General features: G+C 42.3%; 1 protein-coding gene across 1 annotated transcript; it reads left to right on the plus strand.

The window, feature by feature from the left end:
• Window positions 1–1000: 1000 nt before the first annotated feature.
• Window positions 1001–20802, plus strand: C2HXorf38 (chromosome 2 CXorf38 homolog). The gene is made up of 7 exons (XM_040338108.1): window positions 1001–1250; window positions 5417–5551; window positions 9841–9963; window positions 12570–12713; window positions 15986–16192; window positions 16297–16423; window positions 20390–20802. Exons 1-6 carry the CDS (start codon window positions 1044–1046, stop codon window positions 16399–16401), a joined length of 921 nt encoding a protein of 306 aa, XP_040194042.1. The 5' UTR covers window positions 1001–1043; the 3' UTR covers window positions 16402–16423; window positions 20390–20802.
• Window positions 20803–22200: the final 1398 nt, after the last annotated feature.

Consider the following 22200-nt stretch of genomic DNA (forward strand, 5'->3'; position numbering starts at 1 on the left):
GTGAAATTTGATCGATAGTTATGCCGCGTACACACCATCACTTTATGTGATGAAAAAAACAAAGTTTTTAAAAACGTCAATTTAAATGACCGTGTGTGGGGGGAAAACGTTGTTTTATGTCTTGTGAAAAACGACAAAAAAAAATTGAAGCATGCTTTAATTTTTTGTGTCGTTTTTCAAAACGTCGTTTTTTGTTTCACAAAAAATCACTGTGTGTAGCAAAAAACAACGTTTAAAACAACGTTTTTAAACCTGCGCATGCCCAGAAGCAAGTTATGAAGCGAGCTTCAATGGAAAAGAGTGGTGAACGTAACCTCGCTTTGCTAGAGCATTGTGAAAATTGAAGTTTCAAAAACGTCGTTTTTTTACTTCACAAAAAATGTCGTTTTTTTTTTCATCACATAAAGTGATGGTGTGTACGCGGCATTAGGAATACGATCAGATGATCAAACGTTATTGCATGCATCTCTGTTTCCACATGTAATTTCATAATCTGATCAATTGAAATATGAACGTATTCATCAACAAAGCATCTCAGTGCTGCCTATTGATGCAAAACGATTGATACTGTCCCATCCTGGCCGATCAAATCAGTTTGAGTAAATACGATTGAAATTATGTTTAAATTGAACAATAGGAGAGTTAATGAGCATTCAATCATTTGAGGATTCTATTGTTTTGATCAAATTGCACATTGATCAGGTATAAACATTAAAGTGTGTATGGCCACCATCAGATCCACCATCATCTGTGTAGTGCAATAGCCCTGCCTGGTTCGATACTATAGGAGAGACTGCTTAGGTGTGCCCTCATATTGCACAGCTTTGGGAACTGTAAAGAAAACTGTACAGTGCAGAGCCATAAAGAGATCAGTAGTTGGCTGACAACAGATCTTCTATGATAAAGAATTGCAGGATACTTCCTATAGAGCTGTGTGACGTCATACTGGTAGCTGTCAGTAAGGTGACAGTTGGGTGGAGCCACATGTGCCCCGGAATCACTCCTCTCAGTGTATTAGAGGGGGAGAGGGAGAAGAAGGAGGGATGGCGCTGCCCAATCTACTGCTGAGACTGAACTGTAAAGAATACAAGAACTGGATGAAAGCTGGGCTTTGTCTGCAGATCCTACAGAGCCGCCTGCAGGGATACATAGACTCGGAGATGCAGAAGTTCCACAGACAGATCATCGCAGGGATTTCCCCCACTGCCAGACACAGACCTAGATGTCAGTGCAGGAGTCAAGGGAAGCAGGTAGGTGGTGGCTATAGCGCTGTCATATACCGGGGAGCAGTACAAAGTGAGATCAGCAACTGCATCCATAGAAACCATTCAGTAAAGTTAGATAGGTAAACATGTAGTAGGTCTGTCCATACTACCAATCATAACCTAAAGGTATTTACTGCTACAAAGCCAATGGGTTTTGTGATCCTTGCTCGAACTTTACAAACTTGGTGGTGAACCACTTTGAAATCTATGGGGGGTCTATGCCATTTGTACAGGTAATAAACAAGCTAATATCAAACAAATGTGCATCTAAATAAAATACATATGAAATAATTACCGGTAAATATTTACTTTTGTTTACATATTTATATATACATTAAAACCTTGATTTGTGAGTGTAATCCGTTCCAGAAACAAGCTTGTATTCCAAAGCACTTGTATATCAAAGCATTTTTTTTACAGGGTATAAAAGAGAAGAGAGGCGCCTCTAAGTGTAGCGAAAGGTGGTAAATGTTGTACCTTCATTAACCCACTTCCCGACCACCTTGTCATGCTTTTTTCTATTACAAGGGATGTTTACATTCCTTGTAATAGGAATAAAAGTGATAATTTTTTTTTTCCAGTGTAAAAAAAAATAAAAAAAAAAATAAAAAATAAGAAAACATTTTTTATTTAGAGCGCCCCGTCCCGACGAGCTCTCGCGCAGAAGCGAACGCATACGTGAGTAGCGTCCGCATATGAAAACGTGTTCAAACCACAAAGTGAGGTATCGCCGCGATCGTTGGAGCGAGAGCAATAATTATAGCTCTAGACCTCCTCTATAGCTCAAAAAATAAAAGGACAAAAAAGCGGCGCCTTAAGCGTAGTATACAATTTAATAGAAGACACATATAAACAACAATTCTTATGAGGGGTTACTTACAAGACTGCAGGGGATACAAGCAAATAAAGGTGTCATCCGTGGCTGGCTTCCGGGGTACATGAGCTCCGCTGTATAGGTCTTGCCTGAAGCTCCAGTCAATCAGCATGGTAAATGATCCACGGGCGGGAGCTAGGTGCGGCGTCTCTGGGGGTCCCTGGATGGTGGTATCAGCGCTGGTACAGCAGGGAGATGCAGGGACGCCGTTTAGACCGGCGTGGTGGAACGCAGCCGTGGAGAGCAAACAGCGAGGAGTCACTTCGGGTTAGGTCACAGGGCGGTGCTACCTATAGATTTTTTAAACGTCGCCTATTGAGATTTTTAAGGGTAAAAGTTTGATGCCATGCCACGAGCGGGCGCAATTTTTAAGCGTGACATGTTGGGTATTATTTTTACTCGGCGTAAACATTATCTTTCACAATATATAAAAAAAATTGGGCCAAATTTATTGCTGTCTTATTTTTTAATTCAAAAAGTGAATTTTTTCCAAAAAAGTGCGCTTGTAAGACCGCTGCGCAAATATGGTGTAACAAAAAGTATTGCAATGATCGCCATTTTATTCTCTAGGGTGTTAGAAAAAAAATATATAATGTTAGGGGGTTTTAAGTAATTTTCTAGAAAAAAAACCTGTTTTAGTCTTGTAAACACCAAATCTGAAAACACCCACGGTACTGAAGTGGTTAAATGTAACCATATTGCTACACTTAGAGGCTCCTCTCTTCTTTTTATACTCATTATCGCAGGTTATTCCGGCTGTGCGTACAGCAGCGAGTAGCTGCGGCCGCTGTAACCTGTAACTATTAAGACCGCACCTAGCTGCTGAGAGCCCCAGCAGGAATCTGAGGCCCCATTTACACTTGGCCATATAGGAATTGCAGGCGGAATCGCCGCAATTGTGCACGCAATTTCAAATTGCGTGCAAAACTTGTAGTTGGGTTCCATTTCTTTCTAAATGGCAACCCAAATGTGGTGTGATTTTTGCTGCTCAACAGAAACACGATGCAATCACAGAAAAAGGCGACTTTAAGAAAAATCACCTGAAGTTTGTCACCCAAAAAGGAGCAGAAACTTATTTTGAGTGACAAACGCTCATAGGGCAGCTTAGTGGGAGTGAAATGGGCTGCCCTTATGCGTGACACGGGGAATTGAAGAAAGATCAGCCACCCAAAATCGCAAACAGGAGCAAGAATTCACACTAAGCCTAATGTGAATGGGACCTGCTACTTTTTGCACCGGTCCTAATTGCCGGTGTTTATGTAGCCTTAACTTTTAATTTGCTGCATTTACCATAAATACCTGGTTGATCCTGCCAGTCCCACTCTTTCAAAGTTGTAAACTGACCACGCAAAGCAGGGAAATGGATCCGTACTTGTGTAGTCAGTTTGCTATTCAAAAGCACAGGATGCTGTTCGTGCCCGTATTTTCCGTAGTCTGTTTACTTACCATGGACCCCGCTCTGCTCTGCCCTGCTGTTTGACAGCAAGACTCCGGTTGGAAGATGCTGTAATTGAGAACACACCTCACATTTTTGTAACTATTTTATTATATCTTTTCATGTGACAACACTGAAGAAATACAGTTTTGCTACAATGTAAAGTAGTGAGTGTACAGCTTGTATAACAGTGTAAATTTGCTGTCCCCTCAAAATAACTCATACACAGCCATTGATGTCTAAACCTCTGGCAACAAAAAGTGAGTACACCCCTAAGTGAAAATGTCCAAATTGGACATCGCTCTCACTCTCTCATACTGGTCACTGGAAGTTCAACATGGCACCTCATGGCAAAGAACTCTGAGGATCTGAAAAAAAAATGGTTGCTCTACATAAAGATGGCCTAGGCTATAAGAAGATTGCCAAGACCCTGAAACTGAGCTGCATCATGGTGGCCAAGACCATACAGCAGTTTAACAGGACAGGTTCCACTCAGAACAAGCTTTGCCATGGTCGACCAAAGAGGTTTGTATATATATATATATATATATATATATATATATATATATATATATATATAGTATCTTTATGTTTAGGTATTGGATTTTGCTCTGTCATTACTCTGTGTTGCTGTGAGTCATAGACCAATATACATGCAAGTGTTTGTACTTTGCTCTACCATCACCTTAGGGCCTTTTACACGGGCTTGTCCGTGTCTGACTTCGCTTTGCTCAGCAGGGATCCATCCGCTGAGCAGTCAGATGACAGGTCCGTCTCCGCTCACTTGCAGAGACGGACTTGTCAAAGCCACGCTGTCCTCTTTGGATCCTATCCAATCCGATTCTCCAGACGGATGGAAATAGGGTCTCTATCCATCTTGATATCACGGACAGGATTGGATATCGGAGGATGTCAGCGGACATTCATCGCTGACATCCGCCGCTCTATAGGGTTGAATGGAGCGTCTGATCAGGGCCGCCTAAAAAACTGAAAGCTGTTGTGAAAGGGCCCTTTTCTCACTAAAAACACACACTTAATTATTATTAATATATTATAAATACTTCTATTTTATACTAGTGATGCACCGAAATTTGGCTGCCGAAACATATTGGACGAAAATTGTTTGCGGCATACAAAGCCGAAAGGAAAAGTATTGACGATAATGGAACAGAAAATGGGACGGGGCCCCGCCCCTGGTGCCGCCCATTACGGTGGTGTCGTTCTGGAGCGCCCCAGTCCTCTCCTCTCTTCTCCTCGCCGTTATTTCCATGTCACGGAGCTGAACTGCACAGACCGCAGTAACAATGTCCTGCCTCCTGTGACAGACGGCACACTGATCTAATGGTGGGACATTGAATCAGTGTGACGTGATCACAGGAGGCGGGACATTGTTTCTGTGACGCGGGCAATTCAAATACAGCTCCGTGACACACAGAGATCGCCGCTCTGATTTGGCCACTGGCAAGCTGCATAATGGGCACAGGTGAGGCTGCATCTGAGGGGCACACTCAGGCTGCATGATGGACACTGGTGAGGCTGCATGATGAGCACAGGCAGGCTGCATGATGGGCACAGGTAGGCTGCATCTGATGGGCACTGGTGAGGCTGCATTGATCTCTTGTATCATGTCTGCAGTCTCTGACCATATCCTGCAGTATGTCTGCAGTCTGACCACCTCCTGTATCATGTTCGCAGTCTCTGACCACCTCCTGATATTCTGAAGTCTAATATTCAAAAAGAGAGCATTGTGGAAGAATTCCATACACAGTAATAAATAAGCAGGATACAGGATTTGGATATTACGTTTTTCTAATTGTTTTTTTTTTCTTTTTTCTGGTCAAGTTCCAGCCTAGCTGTCCTGTGTGTATGGAGTGGAAGAACAACATTCTGCATCATCATAAGAACAGAAATGGAGAAATACACTGGGGGAATTGTAATCCATCACTGTGGCCCATAGATTATTGGGAGCTAGCAAAGGTAATACAGTATTTATTTATTTAAGCAGTGCTCTGACTTTGCTCATAATGTCTTATGGCATGCACACATATTTCATCATTCTGTACATTTATATTGCAAATCACAGTAGGACAGAATGGGATATTTATGATATTTATGATGTGCCTTCTGTATGACAAATGTCAGTGCAGGTGACAAATTCATGTAACTGTTGTAAACAGGTACAAGAGACGGGGGAACACACTGTGCAAGGACGCACACTAAGACCAGAGTGTCCATCAAGGACTTCCAGAGTGTTCAATAAGGATTTCCAGAGTGTCCAATAAGGACTTCCAGAGTTTCCATACCTGAACTTCCTCCTTCTGCTGCAGCTGTCAGACAGCGCATTGGCCGAGGATTTTTTTAGCTGGGTGGGCAGAGCCTGATGGGGATTCAAAGACACTAGTTCCCTATCTGGTCCACTCCCCTTGTGAATGACCGCAGGCATTGGGCAGATCCAAAGCCAGTAGACAGCCTGCTATTGGCTATATAACCCGCTCACTGCCTGCTGTCAATCACAAGTAGAGAGCAGACCCAACGGAGAATTAGCGTCTCAGCCTCTGCCCATTGTCAACGTCACTGGTTGCTAGGAATCTGTTGGCTGTGAAGCCGACAGCATAATTAACAACCAGTAACAGGCGGGGAGAGGAGACGATAACAATAGCAAATACTGTATATCGGCTGCTACACAATGTAGAGAGACAGGCAGCCTGCCGGTCTCTGTACACCAACTTAGAGTTGGTCTTCTTTACCCCTCATTTAGTTTACTATGAATTTCAGTTAATTATGTTTGAATTTCGTGCAATTGTAGTGCCCCTTTGCAAAAGTGGCCCTATAAAGAACTACCTGAATCTGCTACGAATGTCGGAAAAGCTACCAGAATAGGTGGCATGGATTTTTTTTATCTGGTACAGGTCATTTTAAAGGGCCATACCGCTAGAATAGTGTTTCTAGGACTTTTTAGAGCGTAAAAGAGTTCAAATCTACATTTATAGTCATTTTGATTGCATATACAGCTGAATATATATATATATAAAAAAATTGCAGCACATAGAGAAAATGCTACCAAATATGATAAATGCAGAATTGATGTACACTTTATCACCAAACGTTTTGGGACACCTGTTTTTGGGACACGCATATGAACTTTATTGGCATCCCAGTCTTGGTCCATAGGGTTTGATATTGAGTTGGCTCACCCTTTGCAGCTATAACAGCTTCAACTCTTCTGGGAAGGCTGTCCACAAGGATTAGGAGTGTGTCTATTGGAATATTTGACCATTCTTCCAAAAGCGCATTTGTAAGATCAGGCACCGATGTGGACGAGAAGGCCTGGCTCACAGTCTCCGCATTAATTCATCCCAAAGGTGTTCTGTCGGGTTGAGGTCAGAACACTGTGCAGGCAAGTCAAGTTCTTCCACCCGAAACTCGCTCATCCATGTCTTTATGGACCTTGTTTTGTGCACTGGTAAGCAGTCATGTTTGAAGAGGAAGGGGCCATCCCCAAACTGTTCCAACAAAGTTGGGAGCATGAAATTGTCCAAAATGTCTTGGTATGTCTTAGGAATTCCCTTCACTAGAACTAATGGGCCAAGCCCAACCCCTGAAAAACGACCCCACACCATAATCCCCCCTCCCAACCAAATGATTTGCACAAAGCAAGGTCCATAAAGACATAGATGAGTGAGTTTGGGGTGGACTAACTTGAATGGTCTGCACAGTCGGGACCTCAACCCAATAGAACACCTTTAGGATTATTTAGAGCGGAGACTGAGAGCCAGGCCTTCTTGTCCAACATTAGAGCCTGACCTCACAAATGCGCTTCTGAAAAAAATGGTCAAACGTTCCCACAGACACACCCCTAAACCTTGTGGACAGCCTTCCCAAAAGAGTTGAAGCTGTTATAGCTGCAAAAGGTGGGCCAACTCAACATTAAACTCTGACTAAGACTGGGATGACATTAAAGTTCATGTGTGTACAAAGGCAGGTGTCCCAATACTTTTAGTTATATAGGGTATATGAGGCCAGCATTACACAGCCAAGTTAATGAATTTGATGATCAGTTTTAATTTTGGATACAGTTTAGTGTTAAGAAAATATTTAACGTGAATCTGTGGTGGCCCGTCCATCCAGGCACTGCCCCCTCTATCCTCGCCACCTCCTATATGAATAATGGATAGATTCATACAAAGCATGAATCTACCCACGGCCACTGCGGCCACCCCCTATTCAGGCGTCCAGCCCCTTTTCAGGACAGTGGGCTCCTGAGTTACAGCGGCGGGGGTGTTTTTTATTTTTTTATTTTTAGGCACCTGATTATAGGCTTCAAAATAGGGTGGCTCGTGGCGCAGAGCATTGTGCCATGAACCCACTCAGGTGTTACAACAGCAAATTAATATTTGCTGTTGTAACACTGATCCTCAATCCGGCCAATTAGAAGCGGGTGTGGGACCCATTTTTCTGATTGGCCGCCGAGAAGGAGGGAGGAAACGTAAGCTGCTACCAATGTGGGGAGTAGGGTAACAGGAGGCCGCCGAGTGATGGGGTAAGTGCGACAGGAGGTGTCAGTGGCATACTGTTTGCTGCTCCCCCCACCGGCTGCCACTGACGTGAATTATGTTCACTACAAATCATTTCATCTGCACAGGTAATCAAATGTGTGGAAAAATAAATGGCTTATACTCTCCAGAGCTTTCTATGCATTGAGCCTATTTTAACCCTTTAGCTGAAAAGTGTTCCAAAATAATTTTCAGTGAGCTCTCAACGTTTCTGCTGCATATTTTTGCAGCGCACTGCAAAGCAATGCATGTGTTTTTTTTTTTTTTTGTATCTTGACACCAACATCCTGTGCGTTACAATTTAGATCAGTCTACTATTCTATTTGTGTTAATACCCATTAAAGCAGTGGTTTTCAACCTTTCTATTGCCGTGACCCCTTGATTAAATTTCCCAAGTTGTGGGGACCCCCAACAGTAAAATTATTTACAAAGTGTATAGCACCCAAGCATGTATCTAGCACTGACACAGAATAACCACTTTTGAGGAACCAACTGGGACGTTCATATATAAATGATATGTCTTGTTCCATATTAATTATTTTCTTGCATAGCCACGTCATGTTGGACTTAAAGCGGAGTTCCGCCATTTTTTTATTTATTTTTTTAAGTCCAACATGACGTGGCTATGCAAGAAAATAATTAATATGGAACAAGACATATCATTTATATATGAACGTCCCAGTTGGTTCCTCAAAAGTGGTTATTGGCTAGATATTCAAAGTGTATAGCACCCGAACATGTATCTAGCACTGACACGGAATAACCACTTTTGAGGAACCAACTGGGACATTTATATATAAATGATATGTATTGTACCACAATTATATTTTTCACAGTCATGTCAGACTTATTTAATCAAAATCTATGTATTAATTACACTGCTGTGACAAACAGTACAAAAATGCCGTAATTACCGGTATTTAGTGCCTGGCTTGCCAAAGTACCTCAGGTTACCTCAGGTGTTCCGTCAGCATCAGCAACCCGTCTATTATATTAACCGGAAGTGACCCCGCCACCATCATGGTACTCTTGTCCGCAGCAAGGCTACAGTTAGAAGTCGGCAAGCGGACATCTTTTTACACCCACCAAAGTCTTGTATTTTACATGTATTTTACCAGTAAACTGAGCTTATATACTATATAAAGCTTATATAGTATATAAGCTCAGTTTACTGGTAAAAATACGTGTAAGACTTCTGCAAGACTTCGGTGGGTGTAAAAAGATGTCCGCTTGCTGACTTCTAACTGCAGCCTTACTGCGGACGAGAGTACCATGATGGCGGCGACGGAACGTCACTTCCGCACTGTTCTCCTCTCCCGGAAGTGACATCTTGCTGGCCGAGATGGACAGACTCAGGCGTAAACAGTAATTTCTGGTCCGTCTTGGCCAGCGTTACAGTTTGGACTAGCATTCGCGACCCCCGGGTTGTGAACCGCTGCATTAAAGGGACTGTCACTATTTACAAAATAGTTAATTAAGACAAAGAAAGCAATGAATACCTGAACTACTGTGCATGCTGCTGATAGGAAGATGCCATGTGTGCCAGATCCTGAAAATCTTTCAGCAAGCTTATACCTCCAACAAGGTGGAGTTTGGCAGTATGGGCAGCAGGACAGAAAAGTGTTCATTACTTTCTTTGTAGCTTTGTGCACATATCTTTGTTCTAATGTTACTTTTAAACATTGTTTTACATAGGTTTCATTTTTATTGCAGGTGTTTTTACCACGTGGGCACACAAAGTCCAAAGGACCCCATGAATGTGATGCTGCAGCTCTCCTCAATCTAATCAATTTTTGTGATCAATTTCAAGTGTCAAACGTTTCAAAAGTTAGAGAGGTATCTGTTCTATGAAATACAACGAGCTACCGCATACAGAGTGCTGAGAACTTTCTTTACATCATATTATAATAAATACTAGTGAATAGTTAGGGTATGGAGTGGAGCAACCCAAACAATGTCATGTACAATACAGTGTAGTAAGGTGTCCCACATAATGTCATGTGCAGTGTACATGGTGGGGTGACCCACTGCATGTCATGTACAGAATACTGAGTAGGGCAACCCATAACATGTCATGTACAGTACTTTTTACAGCATAGGACAACCCAGAACATGATGTGTATATTATTATTATTAAATAAAAAAAAATATTATTATTATTATTATTATTATTATACACAATTTATATAGCGCCAACAGTTTACGCAACGCTTTACAATGTATAGGGGGGACAACACAATTAAGTCTCGTACACACGATCAGTCCATCCGATGAGAACGGTCTGAAGGACCGTTCTCATCGGTTAACCGATGAAGCTGACTGATGGTCCGTCGCGCCTACACACCATCGGTTAAATAACCGATCGTGCCAGAACGCGGTGACGTAAAACACAACGACGTGCTGAAAAAAACGAAGTTCAATGCTTCCAAGCTTGCGTCGACTTGATTCTGAGCATGCGCGGATTTTTAACCGATAGTTGTGCCTACTAACGATCGGTTTTGACCTATCGGTTAGGAATCCATCGGTTAAATTTAAAGCAAGTTGGCTTTTTTTTAACCGATGGTTAAATAACCTATGGGGCCCACATCAGACCATTGTCCTCTGTTTAACCTATCGTGTGTACGAGGCCTTACAGTACAGTTCAATACAGAAGGTACTGGAGGGCTCGTAGAGCTTACATTCTAAAGGGAGGGGGTTGTGGTACAAAAGGTAATAGCTGCAGAGAATGATTTAATGGGGGTGGCTCTGGGACAGTTGTTAGGTGGGTGTGGGATAGGCTTTCCTGAATAAATGAGTATATCAGGGTTTGACAAATTTGCTTGGAATCTAGGAGCCAGCTAAAAAGGGTAGCAGCCAAAAAACGCACCCCGTCCCGCCAAGCTTGCGCGCAGAAGCAAATGCATACGTGAGTAGCACCTGCATATGTAAACGGTATTCAAACCACACATGTTAGGTATCGCCGCGATTGGTAGAGTGAGAGAAATAATTCTAGCCCTATACCTCCTCTGTAACTCAAAACATGCAACCTGTAGAATTTTTTTAAACGTCGCCTATGGAGATTTTAAAGGGTAAAAGTTTGTCGCCATTCCACGAGCGGACGCAATTTTGAAGCGTGACATGTTGGGTATCAATTTACTCGGCGTAACATTATCTTTCACAATATAAAAAAAAAAATTGGGCTAATTTTACTGTTGTCTTATTTTTTTATTTACAAAGGTGTAATTTTTTCCCAAAAAAAGTGCGCTTGTAAGACCCCTGCGCAAATACGGTGTGACACAAAGTATTGCAACGACCGCCATTTTATTCTCTAGGTTAGAATAACAAATATATGTAATGTTTGGGGGTTCTAATTAGAGGGAAGGAGATGGCAGTGAAAACAGTGAAAAACACATTAGAACTGCTGTTTTGCTACTTGTAATGTAACTACTTGTAATGCCAACGGCCACCACAAGATGGCGCCAGATCACAGAAGGAAGCTTAGGCCTGCAAGCCAAAATTAATCACATTAAATAGTCCCTAAAACATATTAAAAGCTCCCCAATTGTTCCAGAAATCATTGGGGTCTTAGGACAGAAGTTGAACCAGGAACTAGGCAGATTACGAATACTGCCTAGTAACGGCCAGATAGAAGCGAGTGAAACATTATTTTTTTTTTCTACATTAAAGGCAAGCTGTTAATAAAAAGTAAATTTTTAGGGTGGAACTCCGCTTTAATCTGGCCCCTCTGTAGTACTGTAAATGAGCCCCCCTACCCTACCCCATGGACCCCTGTACCATTGTAAATCCATTTGAAATGCTGTAACACAGACATTATATCTGCAAGACTCCAGTAAAACATGGTGAATCTAAAATTACACGATTTTCATAGGCATCAAAATAGCTTAAAGGGGTTGTAAAGGTAAAAAAAAAATCCCTAAATAGCTTTCTGTACCTTAGTGCAGTCCTCCTTCACTTACCTCATCCTTCGATTTTGCTTTTAAATGTCCTTATTTCTTCTGAGAAATGCTCACTTTCTGTTCTTCTGTCTGTAACTACACACCGTAATGCGAGGCTTTCTTCCTGGTGTGGAGAAAGACTCTTGAGGGGGCTAGCAGGAGTGTCAGGACACTCTCTACTTTGCAGATAGAGAAAGGAGCTGTGTGTTAGTGGGCATCCTGACACTCCTGCTTGCCCCCTCAAGAAGCTTTCTCCACACCAGGAAGAAAGCCTCGCACTACGGTGTGTAGTTACAGACAGAAGAACAGGAAGTGAGTATTTCTCAGAAGAAATAAGGACATTTAAAAGCAAAATGGAAGGATGAGGTAAGTAAAGGAGGACTGCACTAAGGTAAAGGAAGCTATTTAGGGAAATTTCTTTTTACCTTTACAACCCCTTTAACTGTGGACTAAAACATAAGAATTGCACTTTATTCATGATGATTTCTGATGGCTTTTATATTCCAGGTTATAAAGTGTAGAAATGACTTGATGCACTCCTCTAATATGAAGGTTTCCTCTTCTTGGCTGAATGATTTTGGACAGAAGATGCAGGATTTAATCTCTGAATTAAGACATGTTCCCAACTCTGTAAATGATCCAATACAAGAGGTATTGTGTTATATTGTTTCATGGCTTGGCAAGGAATGTATGTGGAGCTCTATTTATGTGTCCTTCAAGGACATTTATCGAAGATTGGCAAAACTGAAAAGTGATCTTTTTTTTTTAAAGAGATTTTATTTGCCATACACATAACAAGTACAGTCAAATCATTGGCATGTGTTAGCAAAAGATCAAGTTATGCAGGAGTACAGCATGACACAGCCAGATTATGTCCAGCTGTTCAACCGCTTCAATACGGGGCATTTTCACCCCCTTCCCGCCCAGATCAATTTTTAGTTTTCAGCGCTGTCGCACTTTAAATGACAATTGCGCGGTCATGTAACAATGTACCCAAATGAAATCTGTATGTCCCCCCCCCCCCCACATACAAATGGAGCTTTCATTCAAGGACATTCTCAGAACGTACGTCCGGCCGGCGCATTTTTTTATGTCGTTTACGTAAGGCTTTTTTCGGCATAACGTTACCCCTGGGTCTATAAGGCGTACGCAATGTTAAGTATGGACGTCGGGCCAGCGTCGAATTTTCCGTCGTTTGCATAAAATGTTCGCGAATAGGGCTTTGCATAAATTACGTTCACGTCAAAAGCATTGACTATTTGCGACGTGATTTCGAGCATGTGCACTGGGATACCCCCACGTAAAAAAAACATCATTTACGTGGGGTCAAGTTGAATTAACATAAAACACACCCACATCTTTGTCATTTGAATTCCGCGCCCTTACGCCGACACATTTACACTACGCCGCCGTAACTTACGGCGCAAATTCTTTGAGGATAAGGATCCTCCGCTCTAAGTTACAGCGGCGTAGTGTATCTGAGATACGCTACGCCCGCATAGATTTACGCCGAGGTACGTGGATCTGGCCCCAAATGTTTTACTTTTTGATTTAATAAATATCACATTTTTTTTTTAACAATTTTTTCCCTCAGTTTAGACTGATACGTATTCTTCTACATATTTTTGGTAAAAAAAATTGCAATAAGCATTTGATTGGTTTGCGCAAAAGTTATAACGTCTACAAAATAAGGGATAGATTTATGGCATTTTTTTTTTATTTTGTTTACTAGTAATGGCGGCGATCTGTGATTTTTATTGTGACAGTGACATTGCGACGGACATATTGGACACTTTTGACACGTTTTTGGGACCATTCACATTTATACAGAGATTAGTGCTATAAAACTGCACTGATTACTGTGTAAATGTGTCAGGGAAGGGGTTAACACTAGGGGGGAATCAAGGGGTTAATATGTTCCCTAGTGAGTGATTCTAACTATAGGAGGAGGGGACTCACAAGGGGAGGAGACCAATGTGTGTTCCTCTGTACTGGGAACACACATCGGTCTCTCCTCTGACAGGACATGGATCTGTGTGTTTACACACACAGATCCATGGTCCTGCCGTAATTGCGGGTGCCCGGCGGAAGGCATGAGTTCCCCCGCATTACATGGCCCCCTGTCTAGTAAGCCCAGTGAACTATAAAAGTGTTAGTAAAATCAAGAACCATCTTCTCCCCAACTACCTAAGGGCCAACTGCTGGACATGTGACCCCATCCACTACGTATAACTCAGTTGTCCAGGGTCTCTTGTGAATCCACCCATCTAAACCATATTTTGTTACATTTTTGGCTCAATACCAATCCAGTCAGAGCAGATACACTGGATCGCTATCACCTTCATTACTTAGAAGTATAGTATATGTAAAAATTATTTTGTGGCAGCATCCAATTCTTCATCCTCTATCAGACCTAGCAGACAGCTCTCCGGGTTGCATATATTAACTGTCTGCAATAAAGGTTACAACCTGAGATCAGGAGGGGCGCACCTTGTCACAATACCAAACCATATGAATAAATGAACCCTCTGCATTATTACACTTATGGCATAATGTGTTATCTCCAGGGGTCAAGTCCTGGGGAAAAAAGTGTGGGAACTCCCACCCAAGATCCACTCCCCCACCAAAAAATAAAAAAAAGATACACTAAAATGCAAGTTCTTTCTAAATCCCAGGATAACTCGCGGCAGACCTCCGCAATGTCTCCTGGGAACAATGACAAAAGCTCCCAGGAGACATTGCGGCATCGAGGAAGTGACGGAATACCCACACACTATCTGATAAATCCATATACAGGAAGCGGCCAGTAACATAAAGGATTACTAAGGTTCGCCTGCCCCTGACAGTGACTCGAGCTGGGCATCGCCGCTTAGTGAAGGATTGGCTTGGGTGGCTCGGCTGCTCTAGTCCTGCAAAGGGAACTGCGTTCCTGTTGTTAAAAAAGTGCAGGAACTCCGTTCCCACGCGTTCCCGCAGGACTTGAGCCCTGGTTATCTCTCTTCCCAATTTCGAACAAATGGAGATGTGTTTAGTATGTTTGATGGAGATAACGCATTTGAATAATTTTATCTTTAGATAACCGTGGCCAAAAAAGTAATAATGACTTTAGTCTATAACTCTTCTGATAAATCGTTCCCATGTGTGTTTACTGCTATTCTCTCCAGTAAGGATGGCCATACACAGTTTGAATCCTGGCCAGTTTAATTAATTTATCTTCGAATCTCTCATTTCTAGCAGCTCAACTCAACATCATCCCCATGACTAAGCTCCAGGGGGCGGTGCGAAATGTTTTGGGAGCATGGCCTGGTCGGAGTCCAGGCTGAGGTTGTTCACGTAAAATGGCAAGGTGCAGTGAATGGCACCACTTTGCACAAGTAACGTGTGTTGCCACAGCTTACATTGCTGGAACACAATAGTGTAAATGAATCTTAATTTGCCGTATGCTCAATAGTGCTTTGCGGTGCAAATGTTTTTTGCCAAATATTTGATGCTCATGTAACTCTTCTGCCTCGTACTCACGATCGGCTTTCCCGGCGGTCAGAAGTCTGCCAGGAAAACCGAGGGGAAAACGGAGAACCTGCTCGGTTGCTTTTCCCCATGTACACACGGCCGGTTTTCCCGACAAGAAAACTGCCATGACAGCTTTGGTCGGGAAAACCGGCCGTGTGTATGCTCCACTGCAGATCAAAAAAAAAGGCAGAGAATTGCAGTGGGAGAAAGGAGAACAAGTTCAAATTTTTTTGCGGTAGTTTTGCTGTCTGGAAAACCTACTATGGAGCATACACATGCCCGGTTTTCCCGACCAAAAGCAAACATGGCAGTTTTCCCGTCTGGGAAAACCGATTGTGTGTACGAGGCATTCTATTTACACTTGGCAGACCTTACATTTTCTTCCTTTTTTTATTTTTATTTTTACTTTTAAGGTCCTGTTATCAGATTGGTCTGTTGATGATTTATCGGTAAATGAAGTTGATGGATTTAATGCAGAATCATTTGGAGGAGAATTTGTGTACCTAAGGAACTCTCCACTAGATGGAGTATCTTTAAATGAACTTGAGATACAACTTGTAAATCAGTTGTTGGAGGAATTATATCTTCAGAAAGAAGAAAGTAGGGCTTTATCAGAAGAGGTGAGTGAACATAAACGTTGACACCAATTCAGAACAGGGCTAGAAAGAAAAATTTGAGGCCTATATAAAAAAATAAAAAAAAAACGATTGTGTTCATTTTGTAGGACCTAGGTACTGTATGCAAAATGAAGACCTTCTTAATAGAGAACCAAGACCTTTTGCCTGTTTTTCAAGAAGACCTGGAGAAACTTGAACTGTTGCTGAATTAACATCTCACGCTTCATGTATAAGGTAAATTGTGGTTTTTGTGAATTAAACTAAATGCCATACCACAAATCCTCAAGTGTCGCCACCTATGCAGTATATTTAGTATTAGAGAGGTGCTTACCTGGGTTCTTTGTCTTGAAAACCTACCCCGAATCTTACCCTTTGTGATACAAAAAGGTATACAAACTTTATTGTTACAACAATATATTAAAACCACATCCTAAAATTGCCAAGGCTCTAATAAGGTTATTCAAAAGAATATATGTAATACACATTTATCCCCCTGTACCCCTTTAGGCAGAGAACTAGTTGTGTTCAAAAGTTTGCATTTATATTGAAAATATGACTAATCATGCCACAAAACTGTATTTCTTTTCAACGATAGTGATCACATGAACCCATTTATTATCACATAGTTGTTTGGCTCCTTTTAGAATAGTAATGGTAACAGAAATCACCCACATGGCCCTGATCAAAAGTTTACGTACTCTGGAATGTTTGGCCTTGGTACAGACACGGAAGGTGGCACACACAGGTTAAAATGGCAATTAAAGTTTAATTTCTCACATTTGTGGCTTTTTTTTTTTTTTTAAGAAATTCAAAGTTTATTTGAGATGCAAACAAAAGCACATACATGTACACCAAAATGAACCATCAGAGTCCAAAAATTCAACAGATACATGTTACATTTTCCACATAGTACACCTTTCCAACCTGGTATCATGATCATTCTCAAACCCACATGAGTACAGCAGAACAATAACCAATTGAGAGCAGATGATTAACCAATCAACATCCCAACCCATCTGAAATCGGACAGCGATCATTGGCCTGTGCTTATATATATTCAGGGCAGCACTCCTGCCCTCCTTCCCCATTCCCCTGGGTATTAAGCGAGCTACGTGCCCATTGTCTTATGCTGTGCACGTTTCCCCATCTTCCAACCACCTATCCCATACACTGGCGAATTTCTGCGGTCGTCCCCTGTGTGCATATATTAGCTTCCGATACGGTAGAATGGTATTTACTTCCCTTTTCCAATCCCTCAATGATGGGGCAGTCGCCCGCATCCAACATTTGTGGCTTTTTAAATCACAATTGGTGCCTGTGTATAAATAGTCAATGAGTTTGTTGGCTCCCACATGGATGCCATAAGCAGGCTAGACACTGAGCCATGAGGAGGTAGAAAAGAACTGTCAAAAGACCTGCGTAACAAGATAATAGAACTTTATAGAGATGGAAAAGGATATAAAAAGATACCCAAACCCTTGCATATGCCAGTCAGTACTGTTTAATCCCTTATTAAGAAGGTCAGGTAGAACAAGAAAGATTGCAGCTACAAACTGGCAGAAGAATCGCTCAGGATACAAAGAAAAACCCACAGGTAACCTCAGGAGAAATACAGGCTGCTCTCCAAAAAGACGGTGTGGTTGTTTTTAAGGAGCACAATTCTGTTCACAACAATACTTGAACAAAAAAGAGCTGCATGGTTGAGCTGCTAGAAGGAACACTTTACTGCGCCAATACCACAAAAATAGCCCAATGAGGCATGTCAAGGTGTTGTTGGGCATATTGTAATCAGGCTTTTTTTGTGGAACTTGTGCAGTAAAGGCTCCTTTCTGGCAACTTGACCATGCAGTTTTGTTCAAGTATCATCGTATTGTGCTCCTTAAAAACAACCACGCCATCTTTTTCCAGAGCAGCCTGTATTCTTCCTGAGGTTACCTGTTGGTTTTTCTTTGTATCGCGAACAATTCCTGTGGCATTTGTGGCTGAAATCTTTTTTTGATCTACCTGACCTTGGCTTGGTATCAAGAGATCCCCAAATTTTCCACTTCTTATTAAACGATTGAACAGTACTGACTGGCATATTTAAGGCTTTGGATATCTTTTTATATCCTTTTCCATCTTTGTAAAGTTTCATTACCTTGTTACGCAGGTCTTTTGATTGTTCTTTTCTCCTTCCCGTGGCTTAGTATCTAGCCTGCTTAGTGCATCCATGCGAGGGCTAACTTACTCATTGACTATTTATACACAGACACCAATTGCAATTTAAAAAGCCACAAATGTGAGAAATTAACCTTTTAATAGTCATTTTAACCTGTGTGTGCCACCTTCTGTGTCTGTACCAAGGCCAAACATTGCAGGGTATGTAAACGTTTGACCAGGACCATTTGGGTGACTTATTTTTAATGATTTTAAAATGAGCCAAAAAATTATGTGATAATAAAAGGCTTCATGTGATTGCTATCCTTGAATGAAAGACAGTTTTTTGGCATGATTAGTCATATTTTCAATATAAATGCCAAAATTTCTGCCAGAGTATGCAAACTTTTGAGCACAACTGTATGTATTAGTAGAGAATTTCTTCAAGAGTGTTTTCTGCCGGGGTGCCCCATATACAGTTTGATACAGTATGGTGAGTTAGTCTTTAGTGGGTGCCTTATCGAAGTGAACAAGGAACATGAAAGGGGAGAGGGGTCACTGGGTTTGGCGGTTTTGGGTAGCCATGAATTCCAGTAGAGACATACTGGGCCGGATTCATGTAGCTCAGCGGATCTTTAGATCCGCTAGATCTACCTGGTTTACGATCCGCCGGTGCAATTTAGCGAGGCTAGTGCATGATTCATAAAGCACTTACCTCGCAAATTGCACCGTTGGATCGTAACTCCCCCCGGCGGAATGCAAATTCCGCGGCTAGGGGGAGTGTACAATTTAAATCAGGCGCGTTCCCGCGCCGATTTAATTGCGCATGCTCCGCGGGCGAAAAAGCCCAGTGCGCATGCTCCAAATGACTTCGCTAGGACGTCATTGTTAGCGGCGGGTACGTCAATTGCGGCCAGCGGGATTCCCGATCGACTTACGCAAACGACGTAAAAATTTTGAATCTCGACGCGGGAACGGCAGCCATACTTAATATTAGCTACCCCTCATATAGCAGGAGTAGCTCTCCGCCGGAAAAAGCCGAACGCAAACGACGTTGAAAAAGAGCGACGGGCGGGCGTACGGACGTGAATCAGCGGTTTTCCTCATTTGCATATGCGACGTGTAAAACAAAGCGACGACACCTAGCGGCCGGCGGGAGATTACAGCCTAAGATTCGACTGGTGTAAGTCACTTACACCAGTCGGATCTAAGGGAGATCTATGCGGAACTGATTCTTATGAATCAGTCGCATAGCTCCGACCGTGGGATCTCACAGATCCGACCGTCGGGTCACACAGATACGACGGCGGATCAGGAGATACGACGGCGGATCAGGAGATCCGCCGGCGTATCTATTGATGAATCTGGCCCACTGTTACCCAGGATTGGATTTGTGAAAACGCCAGCTAGACACTATTTCAGGGAGTGATGCCACGTACACACGATCGGTTCATCCGATGAAAACGGACCGATGGATTTTTTAGATCAGATATCCGATGAAGCTGACTTTCATCAGTCTTGCCTACACACCATCAGTTAAAAATCCGTTCGTGTCAGAACGCGGTGACGTAAAACACACGTGCTGAGAAAAATGAAGTTCAATGCTTCCGAGCATGCGTTGACTTGATTCTGAGCATGCGTGGATTTTTAACCAATGCACTTGCCCACAGACGATCGTTTTTTTTCTATCGGTTTTTTAACCATCAGATAATTTTAAAACAGGTTCTAAGTTTTTCCATCAGACGAACCGATCGTGTGTATGCGGCATTAGGGGGTTGTTATGTTTACTTATTTTAACACATTTCATTCCTGTGTAAGCATGTACCTTGCGTGCTATAAATTTGTGGCCACAAATTTTTTTTCTTAAAAAATGGGAAAATAAAATTGTAGTGTGGGGTCCTTTCATTAAAAGCAGGTGAAACTGAGACACTTGGTTATATAATCTTTACTGAAGGGTAGAATCACCAAATCTGTATTTAAAAGGAAATGTTTATATAAATGTGTATTGTATTTACAGGAAAATATCTAAAATATGTCTATTTTGTTTTTCTGCCCTCTCTTTAGGTTGCATAGAAACTAGAGGGAACAACAACACATTTAAGAAAAAAGCCAAATTACTGGGGATATAAATGTATTTTACCGTTAAATGTGGAATGAATGGATAAGGAACTACCAAAACATGTACCGTGAGGGGGGGGGGGGGTATTTGACCCCTTTCTGATTTTGTACGGTTGTCCACTGACTATAGATATACAGTGGCACTTGGAATCATGGAACTTCTGGTCCCAAGGTGAGGGATCAGGGGACGTTCTGTACTGTAATCATTGCGCGATCCACAACTAGAAGTTTAAAGAAGCAGCTCAGTGCAACCCAGAGGCTGCTCTACTAAACACAACTGATTGTAATTCATTCTGCACGTTTTTGTAAATAAACATGAATTGTCTTCAGTTCAGCTGGCCCATATAGGTCTGATCGTGGGAAAAAAGGAAGGCTTTAAAACTATTTTAAGGCATCTGGGGACGGCACAAAAGTTTTTAGGTGCATTCATATTGATGTTCCTAAACATCAATAAATCACCAAGGTAGTCACACATAGGTAGTCACATATAAGCTGGCTATATACTAGTGGATTTTTTAACTAATATTTGAATTCCCAGAACATTTGGTGACTTGACAAAATTTGTTCGAAAGTACTTGTAATTTGCTTCTTGTTTTTAAAAAAAATGTACTTTCCCAAACAAAAGCTCCATACACTGTTAGGCCCCTTTCACACGGTCCGCCTGTCAGTTTTTTCGGTGGACCTGAATGGGTGCATTATGGAGCGTTGGATGTCAGCGGTGACCATGTCCGCTGACATCCGATCCACTAAAATCGGACGTATGGTGATACGTTCGCCATCCGTCTTATCGGATCGTTTTTGTCCAGTCTCTCTATAGCAAGCAGCGGTGCTCGACAAGCCCCTCCCCGCTCAGTGAGCAGGCAGGGACCTGTCATCTTCTGGCTCAGCAGAGATGAACGGAGAGCTCTCCCTATGAGCTGGCGGACCGCTGCAATGGATCCACCCCGTGTTGAAGGGGCCTAAGAACTAAGAGTACTGGGGATTACTGAGGGAGCTGTGAGTACTGGAAGCACTAGAAGTACTTGAAAGCTTGATATACTTGTCCTTTTATACACAGACCTGAACTGGGGAATGGGTGACCAGTGCTTTAAAGTGGTCACGCCGTGCCGTTTCCAGTAAAGGTCATGCCGTGACTGGTGGCTCCCGCGTGCATGCGTAGGAGTGACGTCACATGACTCCGGCCAGTCACAGAGCCGGATTTCCAGAAGGAAGATGGATGCTTCCTGGCAGCGAGGAAATCAGGGACATTGCAGGCTTCGGTTTCAGGTAAGTGACACATAATGGGCTCCTATGCGATGCATAGGAGCCCATTATGCTTTACCTTTGCAGGAAAACAAAGAGAAAGTAAAACCCATCAGGGTTAACTTCCTCTTTAAGGCTTAGTTCACACCTAATGCTGGTGCGGCTCACAGCAGGGGTCCTGTGCGTCCTTGTTCACTGTTTCAGATCCGATTTCAGCTTGAATTTTGGGCTGAAAAGGACCAAAAGACGCCCTGGGGATCCCGCATCCATTTGCAATAGTGTGAACCCAGTCTTAGGCTCCATTCACACTAATGCTTTTTTTGATGCATTTTGCAGAAATGCAGGGAAATGTTTTAACATGGTTTCCTATGGAACATGTTCACATCAATGCTTTTTTGTGCCTCTGCGTTTTTGGAAAGGGTCAGGGACTTTTTTTCCTGCAAAAAGCAGCGTTTTGCATTTTACCGCGATTTCGCCACGATTTGCGTATTTTTTACCTGTTTATAGCTGTTTAT

This window comes from Rana temporaria, chromosome 2 (assembly GCF_905171775.1).
Source record: "Rana temporaria chromosome 2, aRanTem1.1, whole genome shotgun sequence".
Taxonomy (NCBI): Eukaryota; Metazoa; Chordata; class Amphibia; order Anura; family Ranidae; genus Rana; species Rana temporaria.